Genomic DNA, 23,853 nt, shown 5'->3' with positions numbered 1-23,853 from the left:
AACCTCCTCCTCAGAACAGCCCTCAGTTCAAATACGTTCAGTTCAGGTCCTTACTTAAACACAAAGGAACACTTGGCTCTGGAATCAAACTTTCCAAAAACACTTAAATGTGATGTATGTGGTAAAGGCTAATGTTGACTTCCTCCTTAACGACCGTACTCCGTGTTAAGCTAACAGTTTTTACAGGGTCCCCTGAGTGGCGGGTCGGTGGACCCCTTCACAGTCCTGGTGGCTTTGGAGACTAAAAGCTGTCATTAACACTCGGCCTGTCTGGCCTTTCGCTGTTTTGCCTCTTCTGTGGGCCATCTGGCCTCAGGTCCTGCTGTCGAAAACTCAGCATTGTCATTACTTGATGGACGAGCAGTTGACGCAGAAAGATGGAGGCTACATATGAAGAGTTTACGCACCATGTTTGATGTTGCGGCTGCAAAAAAGATTACATTTTCAAACATTTGAAGACATATATTAAGAGGATAGCGGAAACCTTTTGAGGCAATAATGTTCCCTTGAACGTTCTGGCTGAAACCAGCCAAAACAGTAAGGAAGTGATGATTTTTTATTTGTACAACCCCTCACTGCTTTCAGCCCACGACAAGTTGTAGTTTTGCCACTCTATTAAAAAGCAGCATGCTGAGTTTACCATGTCACGAATCGGAGAAATGAGATGAGGCCACAGACGTCCCGCTGAGTCTTCCCTGCTATCGGGGTCCAGATCTCTGGACCCCGTGCCTTGTGGTGCACATCCGCCCGCGCGTATGTGGCGCTATCCCTGCATCTGGGAGCATTTACTGTGGCGCAGCTCCTTCAATAATCGTCAGGATGAGTAGATGAGACAAATGCTGTGAGGTCATCTGCTGCTGCAGAGTCTGAACCCGGTCAAAAAGAGACTGATTTATGGATGCTTACAAGCGGCCATAAATTGCTTGCAAGTCCTGGTAGTCTGTGTCTTTGCTTTTGAAGGTGCGTCTGAAAGTTTTACTCGCCATTATAAAACCCAATATGAATGCCGGGTTCCTACGACCTCCATAGTAGTGATGGAGACTGAAACGTAGAGCTTCTTCTGTCCTCACAATTTCAGGGGACGATATCTAAACTAACAGTGCAACGGCTGATAAATGCCTTCTATGGAAAAATGGCAATCAATTTGGACAGTTCAAGGCAATTTGGGAGAAGAAAAATAATATAAAATGCCTAACAAAAATATTAATAACCCTGGAACTTTTTTTTACAACAATCCACTTTGAAGTTATTTTGTGACGGACTAACACAAAGTAGTGAATAGCTATGAAGTGGATGACTGATGGTTTTCATTATTTTTACAGGTGAAAACCTGAAGAGCGTGCGGTCCCTTTGTCTTTAGCTCACATGAGTCAGCACTTTGTAGCAACACCTCCCGTTGACGTTACGGCTGCGCGTCTTTTGGTAAATGGCTCCACCAACTTTAAACATCCAGAACCCGAGAATATTGCCGCTCATTTTAAAGACAGATCAATTCCGACCAAACTGGACTGGGAACATCTGCAAACATCATTTTTTTCAAATCTTGCCAAATATTCTGAAATTTGACTAGGCCCTAGCCATTCTAAACACGAATTTGGTTTAATCTAAACCACTCTATTGTGTGTCTGGCAGTATCTATTTTCCTATCCACTCTGATAATCTTCCCTGTCGCTCATGTTCAGGGTGTTAGCTTTTTTTTCCACACATAACACTTTGGGTGAAACCCTTAAAGTTCATCTTTGGTAACTTTTGGTGCATCACCTGAATCTATTTATTATTATAAACAATAATAATAAAGAAACACACATACATGTATTTAGTTTTCTTTCACTTTCACTTCACGTCCATCTTACACTGTACATTAAACGCATCAAAGTCTACTCTATACCGTGGCAGAATGTGAAAGAAGCGATATGAAATTCTTTACAAGGCATTGTGAATACCACAGAAGCCAAGGAAAGATTTTCCCTCTGTGATGGAAAAATAATATATTATCTGTGTTGAATGTTTGCGAAGCTGCAACATACCTACGAGGGAGACAGACAAAGAGTCTACGCATAGAAAAGCTGGAATTCAAATAAAATCAGGCTGAACTAACAGGAAGAAAGCAAACAAAAAAATATGGGGGGGGTGCGGTGAGGTTTTGTGGGTCGGAATTAGGAGCTGCTAGTAAAAACCTCTTCATCTCGCACCACAAAAGGATCTGAGAGCCAAATACAGAATGGGAGAGAGGCACAATGAAAGGAAAAAACTGGGAGAAAAGAAAAGAAAAACAGTGAGTGAATATCCCTGATAATAACCACTGAAACCTCAACAAGCTGTGGAGAAAAATAAAACAACGATTTCTTTTAGCGCATCTCTGATTGCGCTGTCTGCCGACATCTTGCTCTACAGCAACCCTAGCCAGAACAAAATCACATATTTACACAAACATTACTGGTACAACTTGGCCTGCAGGAGCTCACATGTGTGTATTTCTTTCTGTGCGAATGCAAAAACGCTGATTAATGCAGGTAGGTGTGTGCGATCACAGAGGATAAGGGCGTGGGGTGTCTCTGCTGGTTTTATTGTGTTCTTTGCGGCGCAGACTGGCGATTACCCAGTGGGGCGTAATTGTTGAGGATGCAGCTCGGAAAGCATGCTGTCTGCACATCAGCGCAGACGTCTCGGCTGGAAACACACATGGTAACATGTTGGGAACATTAGCTGTTAGCTTGATTTCGGTCATAAAAGTGAAGCTGATAAGGCTGATGAGCGGATCCCTCTTTCTCGAGGTGTTTTTTTTTTTTTTTTTCCACTCCCAACATCCACTGATCGTTTTATTTACCTCCACGCTGCTGCTATGGTGGGAAACGCTGCAGTGCTTCTACATTTGTACAATTTGCGAAACATGACTTAAAAAAAAAAAAAGAGCACAGTGGCTGGAGCAGAACCAAAGAGAAGAAGAAAGCATACCAGAGGGCTGTGTGTTTGGGACAGAAAATTACTGACATGTTGTTGGGTGACCGTCTGGCTTTAATCTGCGGAACAATGGAGGCCTTAGCCGGTTTCGGCGGAGAAAAGGTCGGCTGTCTGTCTCAGACTGGCACTCTCACATAAACACACTTATAGCTGGGTATGCTGATCTCTGTCAATATGAATGAAAGTCAGAAGCTGTGTGGAGGGGGTGTGTTTATCCCTCTGTGCTGCTCTGTCAGTGTGCCTTACTTTGATTATTTGACAGCGGGAAGTCTCTTTTCTGAAAGTCTCCATGGCTATGATTTATGAGAGGAAGGAGAGACGCGGCTTGTATGAGGAGAGAAAACATACCTCAACACACACACACACACACACTTGTTGAGAAGTTATGCTTGAAGTACTCACAAACCACACTTCATTAACACTGTTTATCAAATCACTGATGATTCAGCGGACTGCTGCCTGCATTAGGCTGATGCACTCAATATGTGTATTTCACCTGAATGAAGCATTTGATCTCCTATGTGCACGCACATATGGACACAAAGCCTTATTGTTGGCCTGTGAAGTGTAAAAACCCTTTTTGGACATGAAAATGTTACTGCACATGTAAAGAAGTAGCTGGAGCAGCTTAAAGTTACTGTAAAACCAGAATAGTCTATGTAGTTGAAACCAGATGTCTTAGAATCGGAAAAGTTTAGTCTGATTTGATGTCAGATGGGAAGAAAATGTGTTTTTTTTATATTGTTGGAAGAATAGATTTGAATAGAAATAAACCTTATTGTACCGGAAATTCAGGTAAATCTCACAACGGGGCCGTAGCCTGTGTGTCTTTTTTTACTCAATGTATGTGGATTATGCGTCAAGGTGAGACATTGCTCATCTTTAAACATGGAGGTTGTGCCATCCATAAATCAGAATTTGCTTCGTCAGAATCAAACAGGGATTTCCAACATCGTTTTTAAAACATGAAACCGGGAGCTCGATCTCCTGGATTTCCAGATGAAACCACAACTAATGTCTCCACTTTATGACTTATGCAGAGTCACTCCAAACCTCGTAGAGTTTTGCAACGTCAACAAACTGAAAGTTAATGTCTTCAACTTAAACTTTAATCAGGGGATGCAGGTTGTTCGTAAACCTGCGGGTTGTTGTTTGAACCCCAGCTTTGTTTGCCTCAGTCATGGTCAGAGAGCCAAGTGGCGCCAATTGTACGGCCGTCTTGCTTAAGTCAGTCTGTCCCAGGTTACGGTAGCCAACATTAGTGTATGAATGGGTAAATGACTGATTGTAGAGTGAAGCGCTCTAGAAGAACCAGCCGTTTACTCACAGCTGAGCAGATGAGAGGATAGCAAAGGAGAGCTGGCTCCGGTTCAGAGAAATAACTTGTAATTATTTTGCAGTGGTCACATTTGATACCATTTAGTCAAATTTATTCCTATGAATCTTTAATAATTAAAGCCTGCACAACATGTCCAATCGGAGGTCTAACCACACAAAGCTGCAGCAGCTGCAGCCACTTCAGTGCGTCCGCCCCTTTCAAACATGAAATCGGTCAATGAGAGACACCCTTGGGGAGTGGTAATTGGCTTAATTTGTATCGTGGATCGAAAAATGCTCCAAGATATGGTGACATTAACAGTTTGTAACATATACCTGTCCAGATCTTTAAATGAAGAGTAGTCTGAATGAGGAAGTACTGATCTCACTGTTTGCAATATGACACAGAAGGGATTTCACCATAAACATATTTATTGTGGAGATTTTTTTTCTCCTGATATTAAACTAGCAACTTCTTTATGCATTTGCTTTGGAAAAGGCATGAAGTTCAAGTTTCTGAAAAAAAAATAGCTGACATGTGATCTTAGATGCTTTTTATTAAGAAAAACATTGTATTTTAACATTTATATTCTACAGAACGCCAGAAAAAGTCTAATTTTGCATTATTTCTAGTAGCATATAATGTATTTACATTTACTCGCCCCTGGCTACATGGCAACAGGCTATATTTTCAAATTATTTGCATGTGATTTAATAACTCAGAAAGCCACAACATGCATGACTGAAGAATGCAATCCGTCCATCTGATTAAACAATCAAAAAGATAAAGATTTTACTTTTATAAGGTTGGAGGAAGTTCATCCACATATGCAGACAAGGATAGATGCACAAACAACCTCAACAGTAGGGAAAACGGTCGCTTTTTAAGCTGCATTGACGGAAATTCAAACATCTCTACTACGAAACAAAATGGTATTCTGTCTATGGAAACTGTCAGAAAGATTAAGCTGCTTTAATTTCTCATTCAGTCAACGGGAAGATGACCTATAAAGGCATCAAACAAACCTCTTCCAGTTGCAACGTGATTTCCATCTATCTGCAGATACGCCGCAAACAGACTGATTGCATTCTGTGTCCTAAATTGGGACAGCTTATCCAGGATAACCACCTTCCAGTACACAATTCCCATCCAAACATCGTTACACGGTAAGCATTTCCAAAGAAGACAGTGGCACAGAGGATCAGAGTCACAAGAAAAGGGAAAACAAATGTGCACACATTTATTTGTACACTCCGTCCACCTGTGTGCAATTAGCAGTGAGCATTTCCCGTCAGCAGAGCTGCGCAGTGCCAGACGGACTGCATGGGAATCTGCCCCGAGGACCAGGCCCCAGAAACTCCCGGTGGGAGACAGACAGAGAGCAGCGCCCCGCCAGAGCCAACTGGGCCCCGCGGAGCACAGCAACAGGTGACTGCTCCCGGTCACCATGACGACCTAAAACACTCACAGGAGGCAGGCAGCACACACGGATCTGTGCCCCAGGAGGAGGACTAAGATGAGAATTTGATGATGGGCAAACCGCAAACGATCAACAGACGGTGGATGAGTTGCTACACTTTAGCAGAACTCACCACTAGAGGCCGCTATTTCTCTGGATAACAACAGAACTGGATTTTTATTTTACAGGGCAAATCAGAAGGGCTGTCTCGTTTGAGGCCCACTTTATCACCTGTTTGGTTTATGTTTATAGATATCTCATTCATATCAAAATCATATATCCGATAGATATATCATTTTGTTCTAAGATGTCTGAGTTTGCCTATGTGTGAATGCAAATGTCTTGATTTTACATACTTCTTAGAAAAGGGGCAGGATACACATAATACATGGTTAACAACTTTTAAAATGTACAAAAAGAAAGAGCATCCAGTTTACAGATGTAAAAGCTCAAAAGAACAAAAAAAAGGAAGGAAAAGAAAGAAGATATCTGAGCAGGGACTGCATTGAAGAGTGAAAGGCTGAAAGAAAAAAAATCCAAATTACCGGGTATCCATCCCGTCCAACCTTGCCCTGGTGAGGTTAGACATCAAAGCAAGAAGCAGTGAGATAAATCTGAGCAAAAACCAGCAGCTGAACACAACACATTGCATTTACATCAAATCACCATGTCAGCATGGGAGTTTTTACACTGAAACTTTACTTTTGTGGTGGTCTTCATGACAGAAAAGCACAAAACAAAACTTAATTGAAACATCGAAGGAAAAAGGTACAGTTATAATAAAAAAAACAGTTATAATAGTAATAAAAAAGATGTTTTGCATTTATAGAGTCAGTTATGTTGCTTGTTTGGTCAAAATGGAAAGATTATGGCACATCTGCAAACTCATACTTGTATTTGTAACAAGAAATTACATGCATTTGCTTTCATTTACAAACATGTGATACACTGTGATGGTCAGTCACATTAAATTCCAATAAAATACAGCAAACTTTATGGCTGCAATGTGATTAAATATGGAAAACTTAAAGAAGTACGAGCAATTTTTATCCTTTCTTATCTTTTTCCTAAATTTGCTTTTACTGAATGTTTGTGGCTGTTTCATTGTGCCTGCAGTAACACTTTACTCCGCGCTGACAGGCTGTTAATTTTTACATCTTCAGGCAAATTTATAGAATCAATACTTTTGTGCATGTTCGGTAGAAATCTGTGTTATTTCACGGACATTTAGTGCAAAACCAATTGCGCAGACGGTTCTCTTCCAATCAAACTGCTCCCAGTACTCGTGTAACTTTTACCAGGCCGGTTTGTTCTGTTTCCATGTTTCCAGAAAACGTCACGGTGGTTTTCAAAGCCAATAATCGCTTCTGCACATCTGATCAGTGCCACATGTGAGAATAAAAACAAAGGATAAAACGTTAAAAAATTGTTCCCGGTCAGATCACGACGTGTCCACCAGTGCAGAGGCGAAGGCTTGTGCCGGCAGCAGCTACGATGCCTTGGTTGGTTATAACCATCGTCAACACACACCACCTGGAGATCTCACACACTTCTGTAGGTGGTCTTTACATTCAAGTTTTATTGCTGTGGGAGAAGAGCTCGTATTTGGTTTGACTTGCAGTTTGTCCGGCGGTGCGGCCGGGTATGACACGTGTGATGTGTGTGCACGGCTAAGGTCAAAACCTCCAAAATGAATTCAATACTACCTGGACGAGATGAAAGCATACTTACAGGAGGCCCTGCAACAGAGAAGAGAAATGAGGGAGAAGGATTAGAAGGCCTGCGCGTTACATGTTTTCTGACAGATGAAGCACAGCATGTGTGAGTGAGAGAGCAACCTCCGCTTTGTATACCAATCACTTCCTCCGTGGAGCACCCACAACAGAAATCCTGTCCATGCCATGTGGTCGGTTGGATAATGACCGTAATTAACCCCGCGAACATGGCAGAGGAGAAGCTCATTAGAGCCGCTGCCAGCGCAGTTTGTGGCGAAGCCGTTATGATAAACAGACTTCGACATGAGCTGTGTTTTAGATTAGGAATATGAAGTCATGTCAGGGCTTCGTTTCTCAGGAAGATGTGGGAGCGTGAGGGTGGAGGACAAGCGTTGAGTGAAGTGGTCAGGAAACCCATGCTTCTCTTTTAGGAGAGCAAACTGGATGTCTTTGACATTCCTACAGGGAAGCCTTTCACTTGTGATTGAGACTCTCTGATGTTGAGCATTGGCAGCAAAAAAAAACAACCAAAAAAAACAAAACAAAACACATACCTTCTGTTTTCCATAGTTTGTTTAACTGAAAGCAATGGCAACGATCAAAGAATTCCCCCTTTTTTCTCAGCGATCATAATTAAATCTAAGAAAAGGCAGAGGCTGAGGTTCCTGTTCAACCACATAAACCTCCACAATGTGAGTGTATTATTATGCCAATTAAGGTATTCTTTTTGAAATGTGTTTTCTGAAGTTTCTGGACTTGATTTTCTACTCATGAGGATGCTGATTTATTTGATTGGTGAAACAGTCACAGTGTATGAACAAAATTCAGAGCTCATAAACATCAGGCCAACAAAAAAACAACAACATAGCATTGAGAACAGGAAGACAAGTGTAATATCTGAGGGTTTTCAATACAAATTAAAGATACCAGAATTGGTAAACTTTGGAATATGTGGAAAATTAAAGATACGAAAGGGTAAATAAAGGTGTGTTGGAGACAACAGCCATCAATGCAAAAGTTTCAACCCCTTTTAAACTTCTTCAAATTTTGTCATTTTTCTTATGTACTTTATTTCATTAGTGTTACATAAGTTAAAGTAGCACATAATCGAGCTATGAGAAGAAATCTTTAATTAATGAGAACCTGAAAGTTGAGGCACCCTGTTTGATGACTAATGTTCACTAAACTTTGCGTTAGAGGTATGAAATGAAAGGGGACTTAAAATGGAGATGAAATTCAGCTTTATATTTGTAAAACAAAGCAAACAAAAAAAAATATGATTTTTATTCCACTTTATATTTATGGAAAATGTTGTGTTAATCAATTACATAAAGAGCCTATAAGGTAAATTCAAGCTTGGGATTAACATTGTGACAGATTGTTGAACATTTCAAGAGGCGTAAAGACTTTTGCAAGGCGCCGTGGCTGTGTCAGACAGCAAGGCAAACACACACTCTGGCGAAAGAGCCACACAGTTAGAGCAGCTTTGTGCTCTAAACGTGAGGCAGGTGTGTTTGTGTGTGCAGAATAAAGAGAAAGGAAAAGAACAAGAGGAAGAGAGGAGAGTTTGTAAAACAAGAGCGAAGGGCATCAGGGAGAGCTGGAGGCAGGACACCAGATGAATAGCTCAGATTTAAGATGCTCAATGAATCCGTCTAAACTCTTTCCTGTTTTTCACGATTGAATTTTCTGTCTCTTTTCTGCACTCTCGTTTGTTTTCCTTTTTAGTTTCTGACAGAAAAACATTCTGGTCTTGTGAAACAGAGGTTTTCCTGTCATTGAGACAGAGCATGGTGCAACAATCTCTCCGTAGGAGCAGCCCACACACTTAAACTGCAAACGAAATGTAGCGGCAAAAAAAAAAAAAAACTCCAAAAACACCAGGACAGAACCTAAACAGAACCACACAGAGCTTCTGCAGAAACAGACCACTTTTTTGACTAAATGTACTAAATCCCCCTGCAAAACACCAAGCAGATGGCAAACATCTGATTTAGTAATAAACTAAGATGATTAAGATATAATCTGAACAATAAACAGTAAATTAAAGTTTTGGAAAGGTCTGATGATGTTCTGTAGTTTTCATGCCAGCAGTTTCAACAAACAGAACTCTGGCCCGAATCATTCTCAGAGAAACGTTAATCCTGCTGCAAATGCTCACTGCTACTCCAAAACCTTCAGCTGAAAAAAAAAAAAAAGCCATGACAAATTGAAATCTTGTTTTAGAAGGCATTTCCAAAAATAACCATGTCCAGCTGTTTTTGGGAACACTACCAAGGTTTTGTGTGTTTACGTTAAAGGAGGGAAACAAGACGAATGCATTATGCAATTGAAAACAACGACTTGTGCATATTTTGATACAGTGCAAAACTCTTGGGTTAATCTTCATTTCTTTTAAATTTCACTGAATCGGTTAAAGTGCCCCTGGCTTTTGATTTTTCTTTTTTTTTTTTTTTAAAGCTTTCTTTGTAACTTGGCTGCTTTTTTATCCATTTTCATTCGATTATTTTTTTGTTTGCTATGCTGTGCAACTTCTAGACTTAAACTACAAGCCAGTATTGCTTTGACAAAGAATATGATTTGCCCCCCATCTTCTGCACAATACTGCAGTCTTGCCTCGATGTGTGTTGACAGAGGGATCTGCATTACTTAACCATCGCATTCACAAGGATAGCTCTCGTCTATTACTCATCCACAACAACGACTCATCGGTAAGCTGGCGTCCTTCCCACTGACTCCTGCAGTATGAGATGCCATGATCTAATTCTGTTTTTGGAGCCTCCACTTCCTGAGAAACATCTGAAAATCAAGATGAGTCAAACTTGCAGAACATCTGTCACGGTGACCTTTCGTCTGGCAAGAGTCGCTGCGTCGGTTCCATAATGAGCATCCAGTGGTTTGGACAGAAACGAAACGATAACGTCGAGCAGCGATGCTGGCGATGGAGACTCATTAGGGTCGATCGGCTGCAGCTGCTACCGCTCAGCGACATCGACCGACATCTGGGCAAAGTTACCGCAGCCACATGGTGGAAATTAAAGCGACGCTGGCTCATGATAGGTCGCAACGAGGAGAACAAGCAGCCCACCATCCTGTGACCTGAGTCATGGATCACTGCCTTTACCAGCCCTCAGCTAGAGCCCGTCTGCTCACCCGGAAAAAGGAAAGAAGTTCACAGGGAAAAGAAGTGAGTGAGTGACAAAAGAGAAGGAGAGGAAGAGAACGAAATGAAATGGGAGACGGGTTTTGCTCACCAGGTTCCCCTCTTCTTCCGATGCGTCCGCGTTTTCCTGGAGGCCCTGCAGAGACACAGAGAGGAATAAGTCTCCTAAATCAGCACGTCAAGAGACAGAGGGGAAAGCAAATTGGGGATTTTATTACTTTTTATTCCCAAAATAATGAAAAGAGCTTTAAAAAAATAAAGTGCTGATTTTACAACATACAGTAGTTTTCGTTTCACAAGTTTCGCACATCAACTCTGAGCCCCCGCCGCTCCCGTCTAACACTTTCATGGATGCAACTTGAAACTCTGCCTTCCTGGTAAAAAGATTTCTCTGCAGCCGATAGAGGAGGAACGCAGTGATATATAGCAGGAGTGCTGCTGAGGGACGTGGAAATAAATTATTTGCCCCTGAGCCAACGTCCATCTGCTGCAAGATCCCCATGCTGAAGCAGGAACGTGAATCACTACTGTACAGATGCTGATGTGCATCAATTTATATGCTGTTACTTTACAGAGATGTTTTTTTTTCTTTTTTTTTTCCACTTTTTATAGTTTTGTGAGAACTGAGGCCAATTCAAGTGACCAGTAAGAAGACGAGCAGCTAAAAACATGCAGATAAAAGAGCAAGCAGGTGAGGAATAGACTGAACATTGTGTTTTCTCTAATTAGCAAAGCAAACACGAGGACAATGAGGCACAGCAGTGGCGCTAACAGCATTACCCTGACTGGCAGAACATAATTAGCTGAGCAAACCTGTGTGCCAAGTTACTTTAAGAAATCTGCTTTCAAAGATTAAAACACAGTTGCTTCCTGAAAGCTAAAGATAATATTGATGAATTGCTTTCAAAGCATCTTAGTGTATTTTTGTAAGAATTGTAAGTTATAGTTGGATTCTAAACACTTTACAAATAAATTAAAAAGCAACACTGCCACTTTGGGGGAAAAAAAGAGAGAATATTCAATAAATAAATTGCTAATATTTTAATATAGTTAAACTTTTAAATCTGGATAAAAAAAATGTAATGCTAGCTGCATGTAGTCACATTTACTTCTCCTCTATAGCACTGGAGTTATTAGGGGTCCTTTAAAGCGATTTTTAATATAAAGCACTTATGTGAGCCCAAGAAGCGAGAGGAATAAATGTTCAGTTTGCTTCTCTATGGACTGAAACGACTCTGAAACACTTGAAAACTTCCATGTTCCCGTGGGTTCGTAATGAAATAGGAAGCATACAGAGTTCCTGACACTAAGTGCTTGTGGCTGCAGACATGTTTTCTCTATCGTCATTATTGGCGTTATTGTAGCAGCCTAATCATTTCCTGACTCTGCCAGCTATATCAAAGAGCTCGCTCATTCTCCTCCACGTCTCCCACTCTAATCCTTCTTTCCTTCCTTTACGCAACATCAACATCCTATAAATAGTCTCGGAGCCAAAGGATTACGGAAGTGGCAGAGCAACAGCTAAAGTAAACTCAAGATGACGATTGGCTCCATTTCCCAATCCACACTTTCCGAATTAGGGTCTTTGTTAAAATTCTCAAGTGCGTTTGAATGTTTCAGTTTCAAGAAAACTTTTTTTTTGGTGATTAAAAAAAGTGGCAATAAGTGAAACAGAGGGTTGGAAACAGATTCAGGCCTACATTAGGTTAGTAGATTCAAGCCTACTAACTCACGCAGGTGGTGTTTATATTAATGAGCTCCACAATTAATAATTTTAAATGCATTTAAAGTGCAGGTATGGGTGTTACAATACGCGAGTCAGCATGCACCACCCTCGCTCCACCTTATTTTTTTGAGACTTTGACAGCGGCAGTCCGCATGCCAACAAGTTTTTCTTTGCCAACTTCTGAAGGAGCAGGCGTCAGGTTGACTGAAATGTGGGAGTGTGATTAGTCCTGAGTGGCAGATTTGAGGCCGAACGAAGGTGGGTGATGACAAACTGATGGAGAGCTGGATCAGTTTGAGGGATTAATGGGAAAAGCAGTCTTGCTGGAATACAGTAATTGCAGACATAGTTCAGATTCCTGTTCCAGAGCGGAACGTTAAATGCTGAAATAAAGACTTATCGACCTTTCTGTTAGTTTTGCTGTTCATTTGTCTTTAATATGGCAATGCGTGAGCCAGAGAAGGGTTTATAACTATAAGAAGCAAGGGAAAGTCCTTATTTCTGCTTTCTCTCTCTTCCTAGCTGCTGATTATTTTAAGTATGTATAGAGTTTACAACTGAGTAGTAAAACTTTGCCTGATTTTAAGCAGATGTGAGGATGCAATAGAAGGAGACATTAAGAAGACATTTTTTTTTAGAATCACTGCTTTTTGCTTCCACAAGCAAAAGTTGAACATATAACTAACTACTTTTTAATCAGCATGATCCTTCATTCAAGATTTCTTCTTCTCTGAGTACTGCAGTTTTCAAGCGGGACCCCGTCTAAGGTGGTCCTAATGCCAGAAACAGCAGGGTAATGATCCTGTTATGTGCTCAAATTGAATAAATGTTTAAGTTATGGGTTTTTAATAAATCTCTTCCCAGCATGAAATAGTCCCAGTTCAAGTTTAAGTATTTTACAGTTTGCACTAGATATGATCAGATGGAGTCCAAATTAAAGAAGGAACTTTAAAACAGCCCCGTAGTTTCAGAGCAGAATAAGGTTGTACGTTTTAACAAGCAGACCTGCAACGTCAAGACGACATGCACAGTAACGGACAATACTGCTTCAAACTGCATCCAAAATACTAAGATTAGCAAACTTTCCTATGACTCTACACAATGTGTGCACTACTGTGTGTGAGGTTTATTATTTCACTCACTCAAAATACACATCAGGCATGTGCATTGAGGCCAGTTTGAGCTCATTCATCTGGCCAACTATACGATAGACAGGCAGGGTGTGAATGCAAGACATCTGAAACATGATATCCTACTGAATACTGCATCCAGGCTGCACATATTGCACAGACTTATATTGCAATGTGACTGCAAAGACATCTATTTTGGAGCGAAGGTTTACCAAACCGTAGTTTATATTTGAATGTTTTGTGAGTGTAAGGTTTTCAGTTTCAGTTTTTATCAATAAAAATATTTTACATATTGAACTATTAATGAGAAGCTTCAAGTAGGACGCCAGTGTCACTGTAAGTAAATTAAAGACTTAAGTTCCCTCCAAATGGAATCGTGGAATAGCAGATATGGAGAGAAAACAGGGTTCCTAGAACATTTAGAGATTGGTCTAAATTAAAAATAAATGTATAGATCAACACCCCTTTTTAATAAATATTTGGTATTGTTGAAAACCACTGGGACCAAACTTATAATACTGCCATTAACAACAGTCACTTGTTGGGGACCAGAAGGACTACTGTCACACGTGGTAGAAAAAACAATTAAGAGATAAACCAAGAAATCGGCTGGTGACCAGAACTGGGTCATTTTGAGCCTGATCACCCTTGATCCAAGATTGGCCATTTGACAAATCAAAAACGTGATTTTCTTTTCCAATCAGTGACCCATCACTTCTAAGCAATACCTAAACTAATCAAAACGATCTACTTTTAGTATCAGTACATCAGCATAGTTAAAGATATAAGAAGCTGTTCAAAGGAAACAATATTCAAGACAAGTTAGCGGTTCATTTAGGCAGAGACAGAACGAGACACTTCAGGGTACACACCGACCACACTAGGTAATATTAGATCCTGAAGAAAGTGAAAAATTTCAACTCTGTAAAGTCTGTCGTTGTTCTTAAAGTACTAACAACTATCTTTTATACCGGGTGCCTCCAAACTAACATGAGGCAAGAAGACATTGCCCCTTACTCCTTAAGTATCTAATTGATGTCAGGAAAGTTAGAAAGCAACATTTTAAATGTTGCTTTTAAATGTTGTTTTATGGTTCAGAATCGGTGACGAAAACTCAAACCTCAAAAACGAGAAAGTTATACGATGGAAAACTGCATCTGGAACGTAACTTTCTCCAGCGCTCTCTGGTAAGTACACAAACGGCTCCTTGGGAACAGGATGGCAACGTAGAGCACACAATGAACTCCGTCTGAACTGTAACGTAGATGTGTGTGTGTGTGTGTGTGTACATGTGTTTATTAGTTGGCCTGAGGCTCTGTATCTCAGACTCCACATATAGCTCCTCCTTATATATAAGGGGTACAAAATCATGCAGCTCAAGGTCTGACAAAGGGGGGCCCACAGGCAGACCCATCTTCTTAAACTTTTTATTTGTGTGAGAAAATCCAAGAAAACCAGAGGGGGGAAAAAAATACATGTTTTGGGTAAACAGATCCAAACTGAACGACACAATTTCTAGACACCACTTCTGTAGAGATAATCTGCTAAAACCAGACTGTCCCACATCAGTCTTTGGTCTCAAAACCGCTTCATGCTCCTTGTGCGCTAATGGTTGATTTAGCTACTGTGACGTTTCTTGCAAATGAAGAGTTTCCAGGGAACAAAGTGTTGGGGATTCAGGAAGCAACACCCCAACCTTTCCTTTTTCTAGGCCCCAATTTATTTAATGCAACAACTGGGAGCAATAAGGAGTCAGCTGAAAATAGAAGAATGTGATACTTTGAATGCCCAACCGCGGGACTTACATCCATCTGTCCATCAACCCCCAGCTCCACACACACACACACACACATATATGTCCACACACCCACTCTTACATGTTCCTGAATCCTCCTGTGACAGGAAAAAAAAAATCTAATTTGAGTGGAGGAAGAGGAGAATGGCAAGAGGAATGGGAAAAATCATGAAGGCTGGCTTGTTGCTAGCCGGAGGCAATGGGTCTCTGCAACGCGTTCTCTATTCCTATTATTTCTTTGCATTTCTTCAAATTCCCAGGAGCGGATTTTCGTTCATTGCTCTCTAATTACAGAAACTAAAACTTGAGTTTCCCTTCATCAAAGCTGTACTGTTCTCCATGTCTGCCGATTTGGACAGGGAAAAAATGCCCCTCTTGAGTCCAGATTATCTATTCTAAACATGCAAACCTTTGTTTAAACTCGCTAAGAGACTTGTTTCCCGTATTTGTCCAGGAAATAATTTATTCGCTCATAAAGATTTGTGTTGCTGGTAACTGATGTAAGACTGTATTAGCGTGAGGATTCCCCCTCCGTCTGTTTGTCTCGTCGCTGACAGCTGCTAAGCCTCTTTTCCTCAAACAAAACAACTCCTGCCTGGGCCGTCTCCTGGATCTGTCATCGTTCGCCAGCTCGGCCTTTTCTGGCCCGAGTAAGATGGGGGACACATGCTGTGGAAGTAAACAGCGACAGAACGTAGAAAGAGACAGCGGATGTGGTTCACGTGGCGATGATTCGTTCTCCAGCTGCCCCGCATCTCCCACCGGGTCAGACGAGGTTCAGTCGCTCGGATGGTTTCTGTTCAGCCTTATCGTGGGTAGAATCAGATAAAGAGACGAGGATATTTTACCGAGCTCACAGATCAAATAAGCACCTCGGTCATCGATTGTGAGATGCTTTGAAGATGCTTTAACGCGCATTCATTCCTCACATGCTTGATTTCAGTTTTGAAATATTGCTCTACAGATATATTCCCATTGTCGATTGTTTCGGATTCTTTAATAATCTGGCATAAGATACTAAAGTTTTGACGTCTTTCTGTGAATAATTTTCTCCCTCTCTCTGCTGAAATGTGGACACACAGGAAACATCGTTCTCCTGCAAAGATCATCTGACTGAGAATGAGACACTGAAACCTGTAAGAGTTGCGTGACAGCAGGGCGACACTTTGAAGACGTAAAACGGCTGAGCACCAAAGAATTTGAATTATTATTTTTTTTTTTACACTTTTTTGATTGCTATGAACACGTAGTTTTTCAGTCGAGGCTGGGTGGCAATGCCTTGAACTTACTCATATGAGATTTGCTGGTGCTGACTATAACAATCTCAGGAAGTCAACTTCTGGATAGGAACTCATTGAGAGCACAGGGAGAAGGCTGTGACTTCTCTGTTCTGACATCTTGCAGGTAGTTTGTCTGACAGTCTGCCACAGAAACACTGAGCAGGTATCCAGTGATGTTAAACACGTTGTTCAGTCTGGTAGCAATGCATATTCAATAAATTACAATATGCATTCCAATGAGGCTTGTTTGTTAGATTTAATGTAAAAATCACAACATTTAAGCAGGTAAATAAAGATACTTTGTATTGAACGCTGTATTAAAATGTTTGTATTGGTCTGTCGTGAAATGTGTTTTAATAACCACTTTCTATTTTGCTTCAGCTCCACAGTTACACACAGCAGGACAGGAAAACAGATCCCTGAAGAAGAAATGATAAATATTCTTTAAAATGTAACTACGGTCTGCAGCTTCAGCATTTTGTAACATCCTGTAAATAAAGCTAACATATGTTTGATTAAATCATCTAAAGATTGAACATTGGAAAAAAAAAATAACAGCAGCTCATTGCTTTATCTAAAGACAAAAAAAATACACTTTTTTTCTCCTAACTGCAGAAACAGATGGTACAAAACCAAAGCCACCTACAGCTTTGTCCTCAACAAACCTCTGAAATGAAAGACTCCACATTTCGACTCAAGCTTTGCAAACGTACCTCCACTACAGCTGAATCAGATGACTGAATTTCATCCTCAGCATGCCATCAAGTTTGGCATAAGCCTGGTAAGGAGCTATTTATTTGATTCAGCTGTGTTGAATCAGGGTTGCATCTAAAAACATTAGAAAATAAGTTCCCAAACCAGACATCCGCCTATCCAGAGCTTCACCTTAATATCAGTGACAAACCACAAACCAGAGCAATGACGCTTGGAAAAAACTTGGCTTTGTGCCTGATGTGGTACCTAAACTCAGGAACACTAAATTCCAGCAGCAACCCCAATAAAATACCATGAAGGACAAAACATATGATGACTTGACAACAAAACTCCCACGACCCCTTCGATCTAGTCCAGTTTAACGACCGGGATAAAAGGCACACTGATCCTCTCGAGTCCAAGGCTCAACAATCACTCAGACTCTTTTCCAACACCCGAGAACAAGCTTTTCCAGGGAGGCTGAGTAGCATGATCCCTCAATGGTAAGAAATCACTCCCACCTCCTGTTTTTCACTTTATTTTTTTATTTTTTCCCTGTAAAGACCATCCTGATGTGTCCCTCCACATTCTACACTGAACAGATGTGACAACTCAACAGGCTCCGTATCCCTAGGATGCCTCTTGGTTACATCTCTTTGGAGGTTTTTCCAAGGTGATCCCACCGGGAAAAGACCAATAGATAAACGCAAAAGTAGCCGGAGAGACTATATATCCTGGTAATTCTCTTCTGGCTTCTCCTCCTGGTCCTGAAATTGGTTAATTGAAAGTTAGCCAAACATACATAGCTGATACATTCATGTCTGATAACTAGCTCCATGACTTTGAATGAAAATAAATAGCATGAATATCAAATGAAACACTTGACTGAAAATGTTGGCCATCCGGTCGATTACTATCATTGGAACGTTCGTGAATTTCAGCAACTCAATTAACAGAGTGAAACACACTGCATAGATTAATTTCTAAGAGTCTGATGTTTTCAAACCCTTATTTCTGGTAATTGTGATGGTTTTCTGCTTCAGCTAGCTATTGAAAATATAAAGCTTAGAGATTAGAATATTACATCAGATGAATGAAAAACAAATTTTTTACACAAGAAACTGTGGGTTTATATTTACTACCTGCTGAAAGATGGTTATTTTCAAAAGGCCCCTTTTGACCAATGAGCCTCATCGGAGCCTCATTGGAGCGCATTTTCTAACTCATTAAAAATGACTGAAGAACAATCTGTATGTAGATGACGAAGGTTCAAAGGTAGAAACCAGTAGTGTTTTTTTTATTTTATTTTATTTTGACTTGCCATGCTCAAAAACCAAAAAGGACAGCTGGAAATATTTCATATTTAACACACTTAAATGAAATGATCTCTTTCTACAAATATAAAGACTACATTTATTTCTATGGTACCTAATTTTCTTAATTTCTGTCACTGTATATTTATGCATTTGCATATTGGCCATATTGCCCTGCTGCTCAGGACTGCCTGCAGTAAAATGGGTGGCCAAGATGTTGGACAAAAAACCTTTTCAGTGCTGCAAAGTCAACATTACGTTCTCCCTGCAGTCAGAGAACGTCTTAGTTTTACGCAGTCAAAATGTTGTTTAACAGCAGGGAAACCTCCGTCAACACAGAAATGTTTAACAACATTAATTGCAGGTTAATTACTCTGGAAGTAATTTGTCGTATTAAATTAATTACCATCCTCTCACTGGTATTGTTTATCTGATTAAGTTTACTTTACCTTTTAGTTGGATCTTTCCAAGGTTGTGTATGCATGATTTCCTTTTATGACAAGCAAATTAATCGAGTCATGGATGTTTTACAGAAATCAGAGAACTGCTCTGAAATTTTCACCTCCTGGCTCAAATTAGCTTTTGACTTTTGAGCATTATTCCATAATTAAACATGTTTGAAACACATTTGATAGAAGAGTAATCAAAATTTATTATACCAGAAAAACCTTTCATTTTGTTTGATGAAGAATGTAAATTAAACTTGTTTTTTTCTTTTTCTCTGGGACTTTCTGTTTGTCTTTGTATTCACACAGAAATTATAATTTTGTCAAGGTCTGTGACATCTCTGTTATTCAAACAAGATGTTTCCTTTGGCTTTGGACTCTATATTGATGGAAGTGGTTAAAAATAAATACAAACAGAATGAAATTAATTTAGAAGTTAGGAAGAGAAAATCAAACTTTGATAGAGATTTTCTAGCCAAAAATAGCACAAAGCTGCATATGTTTAATTTCCTGTTCATTGATGGTTACATTTTATCAATGATTTTTCTTCACTTCATAATTAATTCACTTTGTTAGTTTAGTTGCACGAATCTACCATCGGCTAAGCAAAGCTGCGTCACAGCTGTAAGCTAAATGTAACAGGAGGCTTAAAAAGAAAACAGGAAATATTTTTTATTCTACGTTTGCAGAAGACCGCTGTTCGGAGTCTGCCGATATTTTTGGATGTAGATTAAAAGTTTCACGTTAAGAAGAGACCGCAATCCACTGTAGTTGTCATGCCTGACCACTAGATGGCGCTGTGATTTTAGCATGTCAAAATACGCATGTGCTTTTGACTCCTAGCTTAACTGGAAAGGGTAATGGGGAGTTCAGTAACAATGGTTAATTTATTAAAGAAACATCAGTCACAGGATATAATTCTAGCACTTGTTAAATATTTGAAAGTTACAAAATTAGCTGAATGGATTTAGTATGTGTGCGAATGTTTTGTGATTTGAAGATATAAAGAAAATAGATTCCTGAATTACATCTCCGTCCAGTTGATGGCGGTAATGCACAGCGTTTGCAAACTGCCAGAAAACGCCACAGAAGAAGAAGAAGAAGAAGAAGAAAAAGAAGAAGCCTCCTAGCTTGTTTAGAAAACTGCAACCCGTCTCAGATCAACCAAGTGCTCATAAATATTCCGTATCAGTAATTTTGTTAGGCTTAACAGGTTGAGTAAAACGCCATCCGTTATTGTTTTTGTTGAAATCTGTCCATGCATGAGTCTGAGAGACTACAATCGTCGAAGAACAAGCGGCTAGATCCCAACAAAAATGTTACAGTGTCGCTGAAAACCGACTCTGTGAACGGGGCCTTATAAGACCGAGTTCAAGAGTCCTCAGGAGAAATGTCTGCTTTATTTTCTCTAACGTCACTTTATGAATGTGAACTGTGTGATTAATTTCCAGCTGTTCAAGTCAAAGATCTGGACAAGCACCTGGAGACTGAAAGAGTCTGTGCCAGTGGATCTCTCATGGGAAACTCGGCACAGGAGGCAGGTTTTCCTGAACTGAAGAGACTTTTTAATATAGAGCGATAAGTGGCTGTTAAGTCCACTTTACCTTCCAAATCATATTATTATGGACTTGTGCCAAAATGAATAACTGCACTTCAATGTATTTGTGCAGCAGGGATTATGGACGCTGGAGCCTATGAGGGAAGTGTGTGTCCAGACTGTACAGAGCCACTTCGGGTCTATTGAAGCAGAAATAAATCCATCTTGTATCCGCTGGAAGAACTCTGTAATCTACGCCCATGAAAATATGGAAGTGTATTTAAATATTCCAGGGATTTACCAAGATCTGACTAGAGAAGGCTAAATTTGATAAGTCATATGTGGAGTTTATCCCTTCATTTCTGTAGCCAAATCTACAGTAATGATAAAAGATGTCTGATGGAAAAAATAGAGACGTTATAGGCGCGTGGAATTATGGCTAAATTTACCTCTTCCCTTACAAATTAGTCAATTTGTGTTCCGATCTCAAAACAAACCAAACCAAACGGTGTTGTTCTTTGTTATTGGATCTTTTTTATTTTTTTTCACTTGCAGGATCTGCAACCACAAATGCTTGGATTTTGGTACCCAAGAGGGCTTTGAGCAAACAGACTCACACGGACAAGTAAAATCCTGGTTTCTTTCCACACTAATCTACAGTCTAGGTTTGGGCTCAGAGGGAGGTTCAACATGTGTGTTTTCAGTAGCTCTTAGTTCAAGATCTCCTCGGGAAACTGAGCTAATCACCGCTTTTAGACGTGGGAACCAATGATGAATGGAGGCTGTTGCCTTCAGCGGGGGTCGGCTTCCATCGGTGGCGAATAAAGTGAAGAATGAAGGTTATGTTTGTGGATCAGATCAGATTGGAGGCCATTTGTTGACCTCCCAAGATGTCGAGATGTGTGAAACCCACACACGCATGACCCAGAGCGGCCTCCACCCAAACATTAAGACAAAGCACCTTTAACATTCAAAGTTTCATGCATCAATTTGGGGCCTTTTAATGTGATAAACGTCATGTAGAAGAGTGGTAATTTGACAGGGCCATTCCGACGTGTTTGTTTCATTCAGGACCGGACTACGCTGGGTGAATGGTGGTCTGAAAGGGGGTAAGAAACACTCTTTTATCTCTTTGTGCTTTATTCATTCATAAAATGTGGTTTTAGTTTGATGTTCTGGAACATGTTAGAGCGAAACGCGGAGACTTGGGGATGGAGAGGGCTTTCAACTATAAAGGCACACAGAGAAAAAGCACAGTAATCACCATGACTTTAAACTGCATTATATGTACGTGTGTGTATGTGTGTGGCTGTTAAATAAGACAATGTGTGGACCATGCTTGGGAAAACATGGTGCGAATATTCAAAGGGAATCTTTAAGCCAGATAAACTGCCCTGGAAAGGGTCCCACACTTTTCTCCTGAGTCTTATTTAAACTAAAAAAATCCGGTCTTGCTTCTCTGTCCTGCTTCAGCCAAGCTGAATCCAATATAAATTTTTACTACTGCTACTTTGAGCCTATTTGCAGGTATCTCTCCCCTGGGTCTTTTAGCTCTCTCACCTTGGGCCAGCGCCTTGCTCTGGTTTTTCTCGCATCTTTTTCTGGCACTTGAAACAGACAGGCAAATTACAGCGGCATTGGAAACCGAGGAGAAAGCTTGAAGTCCTGCAGCGACTAACCACTTACCGAGTGGTGCTGCACGATATTGGCTGATCCCCAGGTAGATTACAAGCTTGTGGCTTGTTTAGAATGATACAGGTGAGTGGAAGAGAAGTGAGAAGGCTAAAAGGCAATAACTGCTTTGTCGGGTTTTTATGAAGTGGCTGGTGATAAAAAAAAGAACAATGAAACACTCTGTTCCCCGTTAGTAGCATTTATTTCTCTTGTACGTCAAGATATTTTCTTTTATGCCCACGCTTTTCTTCCTGCTTTCCCTTTGATTTCCTGTAAAGCTCTTTGAATTGCCTGGCTTATGGATGGCGCTATATCAGCAAACGTGTCTTACCTTCAGCACAAACCTCCTTTTCATCGTTTATTTCTTAAACCATCCAAACAACCCTTTTGGATATGTCTCTACGAACTATGCAAATCTACAAGCGGAAACTTTTTCACAATTTATCTCTGCTAAATAGCCGACAAATTGTATTCTCAAGCAACTCTGAGACGTTCACTAAGCCTAAATTACTAGTGAATGAATGAATGAATGAATGATCGAACAAATGAATGAATGTCCTTTCTCAATCCCAAAGGGAAATTGACATATTTCAGTGAATTGACTCTCTCATCACAATGTGACTTATGAAGGCAATTAGTCCTACTGGATTTTATTTACAGACCGAGTTGATAACAAGAACACATAATTTGTTCCAATTTGGAAAAAGTAATCAAAAGAATTTCATAATTTTCCTTTCGCTTACTAATTGCCTGCCACTTTGTGTTGGCTTATCACACAAAACCCCAAAACGGCACAATAAACTGTGCTGCCGAATTGTGGGAAAACAGCAAAATGTTCAAAAGATGTAAAGACTTTCACAAGTTTAACAGAACTTTCCTGAAGCCAGTAAAACCAGTGATACCAAAAGTCTGGCTAATGACTAAAAAGTGGCTATAAAACCATGTAGACTGACTCTCACATATACCTTTACCTCAATAAAAGATAAAATACCAGCATGGAAAATCCAGGTGGGGAAAGCTCCAAGGGAAAGGGAAAGGCTGTGGATATTTGCTGCAAATAACCGCAGCTTTTAGACTTCCTCAGAAAGAACCAGGATCTTTGATATAAACATCAGGGCACTGTGTGTTTCTTTGATTTACATCAACTCTGCAAGGGTTGCTACAGGGAAAAACTGCAAATCATCCAACTTGGTCTGGTAGCCATGAGGTGTCAGCCAATCTCTTGATCTTCAGGGTACATTTTAAGAGGCTTGAGTTATGTCAGATTCAAGTGGGGGTGGAAAGGGAGGCAATGTGTTAAAAAGGCTCATTTCCAAACATGTCCTTTAAAACCTCCAATGTTTTAAAGGAGATGTTAAAACTTTGGAAGAGGAGTGTTGAAAGAGCACGCCATTGTTGAATGTCACTGTTTGATAGCTTTCAAAATTTTCAATAGTGTTTGTTGAAATTAGAATAAAATGTGCTTTTTCAAAATTTTATTTCATATTTTAAGAGAAACAAAAAAATTCACACAAGTTATATGAGCCAAACGTAAACCCATGTGGATCTGGTCCGTCTTTACTGTGCTTCAGTTTTGGTAATATGATTGCAATCACAAAAAAGAAGGGGACAGATTTGCTTTATGCTACAGTAAAAATTGATTT

General features: G+C 40.1%; 1 protein-coding gene across 1 annotated transcript in view; it reads right to left on the bottom strand.

Annotated features, from left to right (window-relative positions):
• Nucleotides 1–23,853, bottom strand: part of LOC103135664 (collagen alpha-1(XXIII) chain-like) — a 157,922-nt gene that overhangs the window by 43,991 nt on the left and 90,078 nt on the right. The window contains exons 3-5 of the mRNA XM_016669598.1: nucleotides 10,708–10,752; nucleotides 7,470–7,477; nucleotides 6,284–6,310 (exon numbers count right to left, since the gene is read on the bottom strand). Coding sequence (XP_016525084.1) covers nucleotides 6,284–6,310; nucleotides 7,470–7,477; nucleotides 10,708–10,752 — 80 coding nt within the window. The remainder of the gene's footprint in view (nucleotides 1–6,283; nucleotides 6,311–7,469; nucleotides 7,478–10,707; nucleotides 10,753–23,853) is intronic.

This window comes from Poecilia formosa, unplaced genomic scaffold, assembly GCF_000485575.1.
Source record: "Poecilia formosa unplaced genomic scaffold, Poecilia_formosa-5.1.2 Scaffold26, whole genome shotgun sequence".
In the NCBI taxonomy this organism is placed as follows: Eukaryota; Metazoa; Chordata; class Actinopteri; order Cyprinodontiformes; family Poeciliidae; genus Poecilia; species Poecilia formosa.
The sequence above is the reverse complement of the archived record's forward strand: the minus strand, read 5'-3'. Positions and strand labels throughout refer to the sequence as shown.